General features: G+C 49.2%; 1 protein-coding gene across 1 annotated transcript in view; it reads right to left on the reverse strand.

Moving 5' to 3' along the window:
- Nucleotides 1-15198, reverse strand: part of NPHP4 (nephrocystin 4) — a 143974-nt gene that overhangs the window by 24441 nt on the left and 104335 nt on the right. Inside the window, exons 18-19 of the mRNA XM_040263281.1 lie at nucleotides 3511-3671; nucleotides 1040-1220 (exon numbers count right to left, since the gene is read on the reverse strand). Of these exons, the coding sequence (XP_040119215.1) occupies nucleotides 1040-1220; nucleotides 3511-3671 (342 nt within the window). The remainder of the gene's footprint in view (nucleotides 1-1039; nucleotides 1221-3510; nucleotides 3672-15198) is intronic.

Consider the following 15198-nt stretch of genomic DNA (forward strand, 5'->3'; position numbering starts at 1 on the left):
CTTGGATCCGACAGCTGTAAACAAGTGAGCAGAAGCCTCAGACCTGGCTTAATGAGCTCTGCGCTGGCTCCCACTGCTCGGCTCCGGCTCTCCGCACGCGTCGGTGAGGCCCATGGGGCTGCAGGCTCTGAAATCAGGCTGGGCTGTGAGGAATGGAAAATTCCGCAAGAAAGCAACAGAGAGGTTGGAGTCCAGAAGGCTCAATGGCTTGGCGGTGTCCTGCTTTCAGTCCTCCCACAGTCCCCTGGAGGGGATGGAGTGGGCTGGTCACTAGCCCCACGGCGCTCATGCTGCCCTCTGCTCTAAGGAGGGCACAGGCAGGCCTGCCAGGCCTAACGTCCCCTGTCCCATCAGGGGCTTAGTGGAGACCTGAGAATGTCCAGGCAGGACCATGCCAGGGCCAGAGAGGGCATTCCTCAGTGCCTCTGCCAAGCAGCTATTGGGATACCATCTGACATGAGGTCAAGGTGCTCGACTCTGAAGGAGAGCATCCCTGTGCTCCTCTGTCCCTCTGTCCCTCTGCTCCTCTGTCCTTCTGCTCCTCTCCCCAAGCTGTGCGTGTGGAGCTTAGGAACAGTTCTCTTGTCTCTCCCCGACGATGAGGCAGTGCTATGAGCTGACCGAGCTCTCTCCTGAAGCCAGGCATCTTATGTGAGGATCATCACGGAGATGCCCCATGCACAGTACCAGAAACAGAACCTGGGCAAGACCGAGACAGCAAACAATCCCAAACCCCAACCAGATATCAGGAACGCCAAACAAACAGTGCCAGGGAAGGCTCAGTGGTCGAGGACAGAGGCTCTGGGATCGTGGCAGGCACTCAGTGGACAAGGCTAGACTCATTGGTCAAGGACAGACATTCAGTGATCGATGACAGACACTCGGTGGTCAAGGACAGACTCAGTGGTCAAGCTAATGAGAGCTGAATTCCTACCGAGAGCTGCTGCCCATGTGGCCACTGTCCTGAGGGGGCTCACGCCGCAAATGGGAAGCAGAGTGGCTACCCGGGAACAACAGTCAAGCTGCTGGGGACTCTTACCCACGTTGGCCAAGGTCAAGTGCAGCTGGCCCTTCACCACTGTGTGGACGTCGATGGGTTTGACGCAGCCAAACCTGGTCACGTCTCCACTCACCACCATGGCGTCCTGCTCGTATTCAGTCGCCACAACCTCCAGCTCGTGCGAGACCTGCACAGCCGGCCGCCCCTGGCGGAGGAGGTGCTGCAGAGGAGAAGGCATGGGTCAGAGGGCAGCTGAGGCAGAGGCCATCTGCTCTGAAAACCCGAGTCCTCAATGTTAAAGACTGATGTCAGGTCTTTAACAAAGTGCATCTCGGTCCACCCACTGAGTAAACTTGAGCAGGCCTGGCAGCCCCTCATACAGCCCCCTCTGCAGGGGAGTCAGGAAGTGCATGACAAGGGGAGCCTGGAGGAGTCTCCACTGGGCCTCCACTCAGGGAAGGCAGGGGGCATGCCAGGCCTGGGCCAGGAGCGCTCCAGAGTGGCTGAAAGATGAGCAGCGGGTCTAAGAAGGGACCACAGGGCAGACAGAGCCAGGTGAGGAGGGTTTCCAGGCCAGACCCAGGCTCACAGCCAGGCCAGGCAGACCCAGGAAGTACCGGGATGTTCTGGAGCCCACTCTTCTCTGCTAATCAAGTTTAACCCCTAAGTCCTCAGCCTGAGCCCAAGGGCAGTGGGGCCAGGAGGCAGGGAGGGCTGGGCCCCTCCTCCTGCATGGCCTGGAGAAGGTGACCAGGCCTCCCGACTTCACACAGCAACAGAAGCGCGGGTCCAGGTTAAGTTCCCACTTCTGGAATTCTGGCCCTGTCCCCCCAGCACCCATCCTCCGTCGGTCTCCGGGGTGGACACACTCAGACAAGATCCCTCCTTAGCAGGTCTGGGAGCTTCCAGCTGTGTAGACCCTGCTTGCTCAGCAGTGCTTGTCCACCTGATGCCAACACAGGCATGATTCAGGAGTCTCGGTGGCTGGATGGGGTGAAGACCCCTCCAGAGGGACACTGGTCAAGGCAAGAGGTGATGCTCAGCTGCCCAGGGAGCAAGGATGGCAATAAAAACAGGGTATTGCTTCTCACCTCAGAAACTGCAGAGACTTTTTAAAAAGCTAATAACCATAAAGGGTAAGACGGTAGTAGCTCAGTCCTTTCCAGCCGTGGACCCCACCCAGTGCTCTGCACACACTGCCCCCAGCTCCTTCTACTGCCTTGGGGGTGTCACCCACTCAGGGATGGGCCCTGAGACCCGGGGGTGGGGGCAGTTGCAGCCGGGCCAGCTGAAAGAGGGAAGAGGGGAGGGAAGAGCAGGTGGCTCTCTGAGAGAGCACAGGGTCAGAGTCACTGCAAGGGGACATGCAAGTAGCAGAGTCATGAGCTCCTCAGGGGGCAGGGCACTGAGGAGCGAGGCAGGGATGGGAGTGGCCCTGCAGGTCTCAGCGACCAGCCATGCAAGGCTCAAGCAGGGTAACCTAGGGGGCTGTGGCTGGAATCCAGAAGGAAAACAGCTGTGGGGCTTCCCTGGTGTCCAGCAGTTAAGAATCCACTTTGCAAGGCAGGACCCATGGGTCCGATCCCTGGTCCGGGAACTAAGATCCCATATGCGGCGGGGCAACTAAGTCTGAGCACCACAACAACTGATCCAAGCACCACAACCACTGAGCCCAGATGACACAACTACTGAGCCTGAGCAGCACAACCAGAGGGACCCCACGCCAAAGCGAAAGATCCCGCATGCCAGAACTCAGACCCGATCCAGGCGAATAAATAAATAAACAATTTTTCAAAAACAGGGGATGAAGGAAAAGTGGATGAAGGACAGAGAGATTCCAGAGCTGTAGGGATGGCCCTGTATCTTTTTCCACTCCACCCCAGGGTGGAGGGTTGGGGGGCAAGCTCTCAGGACAGCATGTGGGCCAGTAGATGTGACCCAGGGCCTGGTCTAGAGGTTGCCGTGTGACCCCATGCTGACCCTCTGGGGTCCTGGTCACACGATAGGAAAAGTTCGGGGAGAAGCCCCAGGGAAGAAAATTGAATTAATGTGTAGATCTCAGTTTTAGCCTATGAGGAGAATAGAAAGCACAGTTAGAAAAAGGATGAGATTCTGATTCTCGTGATTCATGGAACTGAGAATAGGCATCGGGAAATACTTCCCCAGCCCGTCACTCACTCATCGCGTCCTCCATCCTGAGGGCGCACCTCGAGGGGCAGGCCCAGCCCCTGGAGAACATGGCCGACCCCTTACTGCTCTCAGGGAACTGCCATGCTCACCATCGAGGGAGCAGAGCCAACATTACCTGCTCGATTGAGGATCTGATGACCGGGCGGATGTAAGCTAGTGTGACTGAGTTTAGGCTCTGTAAACATCGCTTCCTTTGGAGAAGGCAAGGACTTGGCAGTGTTTGAATTTGTGAACCAAGAAGCCAGGCCGACGCCCAGCACTGGGCAATGACCAACACCGCCAGGCAACAGACCTTGCAGGAGACTGTGGAAAAAACCTACCTTCAGCTGAACGGCAGCAGATCCAACAAGAAGCAGGGAGTCCCCATCCCAGACATCGATCTGCAGGGTCTGCATGGCCAGGTAGCGGGCGAACCAGCGTTGCTCCCCGGGTCTCAGGAACCCGGGGTCCACCAGGTACTTCCGCTGAAAGCCCGGAGAGCCTGTGCAAAGGGCCCCAAACAGGCCCAACAGTAACTGGAATCATTTATCATCTTTATATACTTGGAGGACTTTCTGCTCTGGGCATGATGAAAAATTTCCACTTCTAGCAGAGCCGTAGCTTAATAAATATATTAATCAAAACATTATAAAATACCCAAATTAACGACAGGAAGAGTGGTGTTCAGAAGACTATATTTTTTTCCAATATATGCAATAAGCTACTCCTCAAATAAGACAGATGTGTTTCACCAAGTCCTGGTGAAACAGTCAATGCTGAACAAGGACAGATGCCCTGATGAGGCCAGCCAGGGAGTATGAAACCTGATGCATAGGATTTAGGGAGAAATGCCATCTACTTCTGTTCAAACTGGGACATTCAGGAACTTCCCTGGCAGTCCAGTGCCTAAGACATCACCTTCCAAAACAGGGGGTCCAGATCTGATCCCTGGTCGGAAGCTAAGACCCCATATGCCTCAGGGCCAAAAACCCAAAACATAAAACAGCAGCAATACTGTAACAAACTCAAAATTTTAAAACATGGTCCACATCAAATTATCTTAAAAAAAAAACTAGGACATTCACCAGAGACAGAAGACGTGATAGATAGGTAGAGAGATAGATAGATATACAATGGAATATTCAGTTCAGTTCAGCTCAGTCATGTCTGACTCTTTGCGACCCCATGAATCACAGCACACCAGGCCTCCCTGTCCATCACCAACTCCCAGAGTTCACTCAGACTCGCGTCCATCATCCTCTGTTGTTCCCTTCTCCTTCTGCCCCCAATCCCTCCCAGCATCAGAGTCTTTTCCAATGAGTCAACTCTTCGCGTGAGGTGGCCAAAGTACTGGAGTTTCAGCTTTAGCATCCTTCCAAAGAACACCCAGGACTGATCTCCTTTAGGATGGACTGGTTGGATCTCCTTGCAGTCCAAGGGACTCAAGAGTCTTCTCCAACACCACAGTTCAAAAGCATCAATTCTTCAGCACTCAGCTTTCTTCACAGTCCAACTCTCACATCCATACATGACTATTGCAGAAACCATAGCCTTGACTAGACGGACCTTTGTTGGCAATGTCAGGAGGGGTGGCAGTGAGGAGATACCCTTCGTCCAAGGTAAGGAGCAGTGGCTGTACTTTGTGGAGCAGCTATGAAGAGATACCCCACGTGTAAGGTAAGAGAAACCCAAGAAAGATGGTAGGTGTTGCGAGAGGGCATCAGAGGGCAGACACACTGAAACCATACTCACAGAAATCTAGTCAATCTAATCACATGGACCACAGCCTTGTCTAACTCAATGAAACTAAGCCATGCAGTGTGGGGCCACCCAAGATAGGCGGGTCATGGTGGAGAGGTCTGACAGAATGTGATCCACTGGAGAAGGGAATAACAAACCACTTCAGTATTCTTGCCTTGAGCACTCCATGAACAGTATGAAAAGGCAAAATGATAGGATACTGAAAGAGGAACTCCCCAGGTCGGTAGGTGCCCAATATGCTACTGGAGATCAGTGGAGAAATAACTCCAGAAAGAATGAAGGGATGGAGCCAAAGCAAAAACAATACCCAGTTGTGGGTATGACTGGTGATAGAAGCAAGGTCTGATGCTGTAAAGAGCAATATTGCATAGGAACCTGGAATGTTAGGTCCATGAATCAAGGCAAATTGGAAGTGGTCAAACAGGAGACGGCAAGAGTGAGCATCGACATGCTAGGAATCAGCGAACTAAAATGGACTGGAATGGGTGAATTTAACTCAGATGACCATTATATCTACTACTGCGGGCAGGAATCCCTCAAAAGAAATGGAGTAGCCATCATGGTCAACAGAAGAGTCCGAAATGCAGTACTTGGATGCAACCTCAAAAACGACAGAATGATCTCTGTTCGTTTCCAAGGCAAACCATTCAATATCACAGTAAACCAAGTCTATGCCCCAACCAGTAACGCTGAAGAAGCTGAAGTTGAACAGTTCTATGAAGACCTACAAGACCTTTTAGAACTAACACCCAAAAAAGATGTCCTTTTCATTATAGGGGACTGGAATGCAAAACTAGGAAGTCAAGAAACACCTGGAGTAACAGGCAAATTTGGCCTTAGAATGCAGAATGAAGCAGGGCAAAGGCTAATAGAATTTTGCCAAGAAAATGCACTGGTCATAGCAAACACCTTCTTCCAACAACACAAGAGAAGTCTCTACACATGGACATCACCAGACGGTCAACACCAAAATCAGATTGATTATATTCTTTGCAGCCAAAGACGGAGAAGCTCTCTACAGGCAGCAAAAACAAGACCGGGAGCTGACTGTGGCTCAGATCATGAACTCCTTAGTGCCAAATTCAGACAATGGAATATTACTTGGTTATTAAAAAGAATCAAACAATGCCATCTGCAGCAACATGGATAGACCCAGAGATGATCACATTAAGAAAAGTAAGTCAGAAAGACAAACACCATATAATATCATTCATATGCAGAATCTAAAAGAGGACACAAGTGAACCCAGCTACAAGACAAAAATAGACGCACAGACATAGAGAACAGACCCGTGATTGCCAAGGGGGAGAGGAGGCAGAGGAGGGAAGGACTGGGAGTGGGGGGCCAGCAGATGCAAACTATTACATATAGGGTGGTAACTAACAAGGTCCTACTGTATAACACAGGGAGCTATATCCAATATCCTGTGATAAACTGTAGTGGAAAAGACTATGAAAAACTATATATATATATATATATATATATATATATACACACACACACAACTGAATAACTGCTATACAGCAGAAACTAGCATCACACTGTAAACCAACTATACTTCACTAAGGTTTTTTAAAAACTGGGATATTCACACACAGGCATGTGCAGAGCTTAAACTGAAATAGAGCTTAGCAGCCCACCCCAAGTCAGCACCCAACCCCAACACACTCAGTCCTACAGGAGCCCAGGCCTCTCTGGGGTCCCCCTGGTGTCAGGCTTATCAATATGAGACAGGAACTGGACTGTGGCTCCTGCCTTCACCTTTTCAAAGTGGCATCATCACTAATCCTCGATTAACAAAAATGTCACTGAAATCACCATTAGTTAAAGTGCAGGAAGAGAAAAATGGAGGTGAGAGAGTCAGTTCCTAGGCAGGTTGATAAGATGTCCAGGATCCCCAAGGAGGAGAGAGGGGTCTGTGGCTGTTGAGGAGGAGATAGGGGTCTGGAATTCTCAAGGAGGAGGAAAGGACAAACGTCTTTTTTCTCTACCTTTCTTAGTCACATAAAATGTTTTTTTCTTTAAGCCCAGAGCTGATGATTACACAACAAACAACTCAGCTTAAATTCTGTACTAAGGGCTTTCCTCACAGTCGGTAAATCATCTGCCTGCAATGCAGGAGACCTGGGTTCGATTCCTGGGTCAGGAAGATCCCCTGGAGAAGGAAATGGCAACCCATTCCAGTATTCTTGCCTGGAGAATCCCATGGACAGAGAAGCCTGGTGGGCTATAGTCCACGAGGACCCAAGAGTTGGCCACAACTTAGCAACTAAACCACCACCACCAAGGATTACATAACAGCAATGAATCCTGCTTGAGGACAGTTTCTCCTTCTTGAAAACCTTCTGACTAATCCTATTCTCTTAAAATGTATATTATGAGAGTGGGTCTGGTAAGATCTTTCTATTGTTAGTTCTGATCCTGTCAGCTTAAAATGTAAATTGTGGGAGTGGTCTAGTAAGATCTTTACAACCTTGAGATATTCTTTTGATTTATTGTAATAACCAATTTTAAAAGTATATAGCTCCCTTCCTAAGACTAGTGAGGGGGGCATTCTCCATCCCCCTTCTGATGTCTATGTCAGACACTTTCTCTGTCCCTTTTTCACTTTAATAAAACTCAACTACACAAAAGCTCTTGGGTGATCATGCCTGGTCCCTGGTCCCAAAGCTAAATCTTCTGACATCATTCACTCATAAGCTATCAGGGGAAACATACTGAATACAGCAGTTCTTCCCTTTCCATCAACCATATAGCAGCATTTTAAAAGCAGTCCATATAATCAAAGCTATGGTTTTTCCAGCAGTCATGCATAACGTGAGGAGTCGGACCATAAAGAAGGCTGAGCACCGAAGAACTGACGCTTTCAAATTATGGTGTTGGAGAAGACTCTTGAGAGTCCCTTGGACAACAATGAGATTAAACCAATTCAAAAGGAAATCAAACCTGAATATTCATTGGAAGGACTGTTACTGAAGCTGAAGTTCCAATACTTTGGGCACCTGATGCAAAGAGCCGACTCATTGGAAAAGACCTTGATGCCAGGAAAGATTGAGGGCAAGAAAAGAAGGGGGAGGCAGAGGATGAGATGGTTAGATATCACCAACTCAATGGACATGAATTTGAGCAAACTCTAGGAGATAGTGAAGGACGGGGGAGGCTTGGCAGGCTGCAGTCCCGCCAAGGGGTCACAAAGAGTCAGACATGACTCAGTGACTGAACAACAACAAAACCTGGGGAGGAAGGCAGATGTTCACTCAGCAGCCTGCATTGCCCAGGCAGGCTTAACCCTCACCCCCTGCAGCCACCTCAACCCATGGGCACCCACATAGCTCCCCCTCCACTCTCCTCAAGGCCAGGGCAGTGGGAGCAGTGAAGCAGGTCAGGACAGCACCCACCAGGGGCTGAGGGGGAGTAGGGGGGTGGTCCTGATGGGCTCAGGGAACACAAAGAAAGGTCCAGACATGTGGCCCTGGCTCCAGCCAGAAGCACCGCCCACCCCCGCCCCCGCCCCTGGCAGTGCTGGGCAGGACAGTGCACCGAGCAGCAGGACAGAGGCCACGAGAGGGGTTGGGAATGATGTCATACATGGCAGGCCAGGCCCCAGTGTCCCATCTCCAGTGACCAGAGCAATTCCCAGGGCCAGTGGAGGTCAAGGACCCTACTGCCCTGCCCCAGCCCCACCAGCCAGCTCCAAGAGCTAAGCAGCCTGGGCATCGGGTCAGTCTCATGATACCCACCCTGAGGCTGCTCATCCAGGTGCCCTGGGGACTGGAAAGAGGACCAGGCAACGTGGAAGGTCAAGTTCACAGCACCGGGTAACACCCACTGCTGGGCCTCCTGGGCCGCAGAGAAGGAGTATAGAAGCACTGACCCCTACACTGGTCAGACTGCTAGCTCCAGGACACGAACTGTGCGGGCTGACCTCCCAAATGACACCAGACACCCTTCCCCTGGGGCCCTCCACACTCACCTCGAACACCCCCAGCCCCACTACCCTTCACTCAGACTTGCACTTGTGCCTGAATGCAGCCCATCCCAGCTGGACCCTGCATCTTTTTGCTCAGCCAGATCCTCCTTGCGTCAATCAAAGCTGCCACCAGGCACCATATCCTCCCGACACCCCAGCTGGGCTCCATCATCACCACATCCCTTCAGCAAACAGGTCCTCTCACCACAATCATGAATTCATATGCAGTACATGCCCAGGGCCCTGTGTGGGGTCATTTGGGGGGACAGGATGGACAGGCCCCTGCCTTGATGGGGCTCATGGTCTCAGGTGACACACCAAGCCCAGAGCTGACAGTGTGTTGAGTGTCACACACAGAAGGCATCCTTGTCTGGGGGCAGCCCAAGGCCCCTTGTGCTGGACATTCCCAACTCCTCCCCACTGTAGGCTTGGACCCCTCCACTGCTGTTCAGTTCAGACAACTGGCTCCTTGGTGGCCTTTCCTGAGGCCCAAGCTCCCTGTAGTCCATCCCATGGCAGTGCCAAAGCACCCATTAAAGAGCCCTGCATCATATCCATCCCACTCAAAAGTCTGCAGGGAAGCTGACCACTGACTCCCAGGGGCAGTGGCACTTCAGGCTCCCAGGCTTAGCTCCCTCACCCTGTCACAAACACCACGCCCCAGCCCAGGTAGGATCCTTGCTGCACCTTCAAGACTTTATATCCCAAGAACCAAAGAATTACAGTAAATGAATTAAGCAACAAATAATAGAGAACACCACCAAAACAGTAGAAGGAAGGTAATATAAAGATAAATGCAAACTTTAATTGATTAGAAAATAAGAAAATAGAAAAACCTGTTTGAGGTACAATTACGTGTCTTCAGAAGACAGGGAAGCCAAAATAAGTGTATGGAAAGACATCCCCATTCCTGGGGAAGGTCAGCTCCCATCCTGTGAGGGCAGTTATCCCCACCGTTCATCTGTGAATGCTCCAGAACTCCAGTGAGGAGTCCAACAAGTTTACCTGGGAAACCAAACCAGCAAGAATGTCCAGGAGTACCACGCAAGGAAGAACAACATAACGCCTCTGATAAACAGTGTGACCTTCATGCATAGACATTCTAACAGTCTGGTAAATTACGGCTCACAGGCCAACCCACCATGAGCTAAGAATAGCTTTTACAGGACTTTACTGATGGTCCAGTGGTAAAGACTTCACCTGCCAATGCAGGGGACACGGATTCAATCCCTGGTCCACAAAGATTCCACATGCTGAAGGGCAGTGAAGCTCATGAGCCACAACTGCTGCAGCCTGAGCACCGTAGAGCCTGTGCTCCTCAACAAGAGAAGCCACCGCAGTGAGAGGCCTGCATAGCACAACAAAGAGGAGCGCCTGCTCACTGCAACTAGAGAAAGCCCACGTGCAGCAACAAAGACCCGACACAGCCAAAAGTAAACAAGAAATAAATAAGAATGGCTTTTTTTTAAGTGTTGAGGAAAACAAAGAAGAAGAAGATGATTACACAGAGATCATATGTAAAGCCAGAAAGTCTAAAATATTTTGTTCTGGCCCTTAAAATAGTTTGCCAACCACTGGGCTAACGGAACAAGCAAGAAAATCCAAAATGACACTGAATCATTTAAAAAAAAAAAAAGGTATATGATAAGTGTGGCTCTCAAGTTACTGGGGGAAAAGACAAGCCTTTTAATAAATAGTGCCGGGTCAATCGGAGAGACACTTGGGAAGAGATAAAGCCGATCCAAATCTGCCATCACACAGCAGGATAAACTGCACAGAGATCAGAAATCTACATGTGAGAAATGAAATCTACAAGTCCCAGAAGAAAGCATGCACAAATCTCTTACAAAGGAGAGAAAGCCCTTGCATCTATGACTCAGGACTCTAGAAGCAACAAAATATTGACACATTAGACTACAGGAAAGAAACACCTTTACATGGCAAAACCCACCCTAAGCAAAGCAAAAAGACGAACAACAAAGCAGAAATCATACTGGCGATTTACATCACAGGCAACAGGCTAGTCCTCCTAACAGAGTTCCCAAAACAGGACAAAAGAAATGAAAAATCTGATAGAAAAATGGAATGGAAATTTACTGCTAATGACAAAAGACATTCAACTTCATTCGTCTCACATCAATGAGATTATAAAAATCCTGAAGTGTAGCAACCTGGGACTTCCCTGGGGGTCCATGTCTAAGACTCTGGGCTCCTAATGCAGGGGGCCCGGGTTCGGTCCCTGGCAGGGGAACTAGATCCCACAGGCTATAACTAAGAGTCCACAAGACACAGCTAAAGATCCCGCCGGCCGAAACAAAGACTGGCAATCCTGGGAGCTGCAGCTGAGGCCTGATGCAGAGGAAGAAACAAATACTTACATTTAAAAGTGTAGCAACCCATTTTGTGGGGGAGGCTAACAGAGGGGAGGGTCAATCCTACCCACTGCCAGCAATCTGCCCCAAAACACACCTTCAGACACAGAAAACCCCAGAAACACAGAGCTGCTCATTGCCTCGTTGTCTGAAACAGCAGAACCCTGAAAAGACCCAAACCTCCATCAGTGGGATGATGGTTGAATAAACCACAGGATGTGCACCCAACACAGAACAATGTAGCGGTAAAAACAATGCAGGTGGTTTCCACATGGAGTAAAACTCGGGAGGACGGAAAGTAAACTTTCCATGCTGAACACATGTATTTGCTATGCTACTTTTTGAAGATGAAAAAAAGGAAAAATATAAATATAAATATTTGCTTAAGCCATAAACTAGAAGCCAGGTTGCCTCCAGGAGGCTGAGCAGGTGGGGACCATCTAAGGGGATGACGAAGGGAGGGAGCTTTGAGTGTATATTCAACTATGGTTTTGTGTTTTGAGCCATGTAAATATTCCAACAGATTAAAGCAAAAAAGAAAGAAAGCTGGGAACTTCTCAGCCATCTCGTGGTCAGGACACGGTGCTTTCACTGCCATAGCATGCATGGGTTCAATCCCTGATCAGGAAACTAAGAGCCTCAAATCACATGCCACAGCCAAAAAACAAAGAAAGGAAGGAAAGAAAGCAAACATAAAACTGAAAACAAACCAAAACAGGCAAATCTGACTGAACATCGAATTGGGAACAGCATGCACTTTTGGCTGCACTAACTCACTGCATCCTGTGGGACACAGCCCAGGACCACAGAACTTTCATCAGCCATATATTGTTTGTAGTCACATTAAGAGGAAAGAGATACAAATAAAATATTTTAAGGAAAAACCTCTAAATTTGAATTAGAAATGTCAAAGTGAAATCATGTTTTAATATATGCCTCAACTCTGCCCAAGGAAAGGTCTAGAAGCAGTTGAGATCCAGATCAAAACATCTGGGTCATGGCCTCTATCTAGCAAGCATTTACAGTGTGGGTGCCAGGCTCCCAGGAGAAACAGGAGACCCAGGGAACAGGAGACTTTTGCTCCATAAAGCGAGGCCCCAGCCAAGTCCAACGAGAGTGTGTCAACAGACCCAGGCCAATCAGAAGGGCTACCACTGGGCAAATGGGGGGAAATTAGGGCATCAAAAACTAGCAATAATGAATAAATAAACATCCGAGAGATCTGAGTGCTACCCCAGAGACAAAACAAAGAGCCAGACATATAAAACCTCAACTGTTACTACTGGAGTAACTGTTACAGTAAGTTGTTACTCTGAAAATTAGAAATTAAAGGGAAAGTATTAAACATTTGTTCTGTCTTTTTTGGAGGCTATAGATGTAGTTCACCATTGGTTGACAAAAGAAAGTCTCTCTTTATAGAAGAATGTCAGCTAATCAAGGGAGACCAAATGCTAGCATTAGAATTACCATTTCAAAAGTGAAAGTGTTAGTCGCTTGGTCTCGTCCAACACTTTGCAACCCCATGGACTGTAGCCCACCAGGCTCCTCTGTCCCTAGGATTCTCCAGGCAAGAATACTGGAGTGGGTAGCCATTCCTTTCTCCAGGGGATCTTCCTGACCCAGGGATCAAACCCAGGTCTCCTGCATTGCAGGCAGATTCTTTACCATCTGAGCCACCAGGTAAGCCCTTTGGAAAGTTTCATTAAATAGCTGATTCAGGCAAAGCACAGCCAAGGATGTTAGTACAGTCAGAAAAGAGACTGTAGGAATCAAATATTCACAAGGAACCAAAGAACAGCCCCCAAGAATCTTCCAAGTGCAGATGGAAGCACCTCCCTCTTCCTACTGGAGACATCTGGGAGGGTGCCCCAAGGAAGTGCTCCCATGAGCACCCCCACAGTGAGACAGACTGAGCTTGGTGCCTTCGATGGGATGCACGTGCAGCATGAGCCTTCAACCATGACGTGTTCCCGCCAAATCCAAAGAGGGATGGAGCTTTCAGCCCTCACCCAGCCAGTGGACAAGACCTGCTGAGGACAAAGGAGGTCGACAGCTAGGTGCAGAAACAAGCAGACACACACAGAACACAGGACATTCTACGAAGCGCTTGGTCTCTTCAAAAAGGCACCGTCATCAGACAAAGAATGCAGGGGACAAGCCTCGACGCAGAGACTAAAGAGATGATCGCAAATAATATCTGGACCTGGACTGGATGTGGGGCTTCCCTGGTTGCTCAGCTGGTAAAGAATCCGCCTGCAACGCTGGAGACCTGGGTTCAATCCCTGAGTTGGGAAGATCCCTTGGAGAAGGGAAAGGCTACACACTCCAGTATTCCAGTCTGGAGAATTCCATGGACTGTATATCCACAGGGTCGCAAAGAGTCAGACACGACTGAGCGACTTTCACTTCACTTCGCTGAACCGGATGTCAGAACAAAAAATAGCTATAATGGACATAAATGGGGAAATGGGAAATTTTGATTATGAAATGCTTATCATCTTAAGATAGAACTGTGTGCACAGAAAAGGGCATCCTTACTTTTAAGTAATGCAGATCACTGAATTTATTTAAAGGTAGTGTCATCATGCCTGCACTTTACTTTCAACTGATTTGGTGTTGCGAGGAAGAGGGCATGAACACATAGATAAAGCAGGTATTCCCAATCGCACTGATGCAACTTCTGTAGGTGGGGACACAGGATTAGGACTCTTAAAGGAAGCACAGAAAAGAAGGCAAGAAATGGTGGAAAGGGGTCAAAGGGTTCACACTTTCAGCAATGAAGAGGAGAGCAAGGTGGTGCTAGAGGGTCCAGGCCCGGACACTGGTCTGGTGGGAGATGCCCCCAGCCATGACAACCGAGGGATAGGAAGAGGAATGTGAGCTTTTTAGAACAGAGGATACTCTTGGCTGCCCCAGACCCCAGCCCTCACACTAAGCAAAGTCCCACTAGATGAAAATCCCACTGAGAGAAGCAGGTTAGAGAGACAATAGCCTGGACAAGGAAGCAAGGGGAGTAACAAGGAGAGACAGTCCCACGCATGTGGTGCAGAAGGACGAGGGCCAACACAGGCAGACAAAATGGCCAAGGACTCAGGGGAACCTTCCTGAAAGGAGAGGGGACAGTAGTAAGAGAGGAAACTCCAGAGGCACACCCCACTCATGAAGAAAAAGAAGAAACAAAAAGAAATTCTTCTCACAATGTAGAACAATGGATAGTGTGGCAGAGGCAGCCACCAGGCCCACGGGCCCCAGGTTCAACAAGCTGTGATTCTTACTCTAGGACCTCATGAGCCTGCTGAGAGCTGCCCACTAGGGACCACATCGTGAACTCTAGAGACCAGGACACAGTCCTTGAGAGGAAACGGTGCCCTCCATGAGAACCAGCGGTCAGGGCTGCCAAGACTGTAAACGTCCAGTCTGCCCAGAGACAACAACGTCTCGAATGCTGCTTTCCATAAGTGGGTCCAGCCACCAAGAAATAGCAGTTGTGTGGCGGAGCTGAGACCAAGGCTTTGTCCCTCTGCCCTCATTCACCCCTGAGTCTCCGCTTTCGTCTTTGGCAAAACCAAACTTTGGATCCTGGGAACATCATTTTGCTTAAGACAACTATTCAAGGTTGAGGAATGACTCACTTTTCAAGCTTGGTGGGTATGGATTCCCTGCTTTATAAAACCTTTTATGTCCTATTAACTCTCTGGAATCTTTATGAAGGTCACAAACCTCCACCCCCACCTCATGGGACACACAAAATCAATTCCAGATGGATTCTAGATGCGAATATATGAAAAGGTTTCAAGAAGACAACACAGAGTGTATCTTCAAAACTTTGTGTAGACATTCTGGAGTGCAGCTTACGTGTGCTGTCTGCTCAGTCATGTCCCCATGGACTTATGGCTCTTATGACCCCATGGACTGTAGCATGCCAG

This window comes from Oryx dammah, unplaced genomic scaffold (genome assembly GCF_014754425.2).
Source record: "Oryx dammah isolate SB20612 unplaced genomic scaffold, SCBI_Odam_1.1 HiC_scaffold_21, whole genome shotgun sequence".
Taxonomy (NCBI): Eukaryota; Metazoa; Chordata; class Mammalia; order Artiodactyla; family Bovidae; genus Oryx; species Oryx dammah.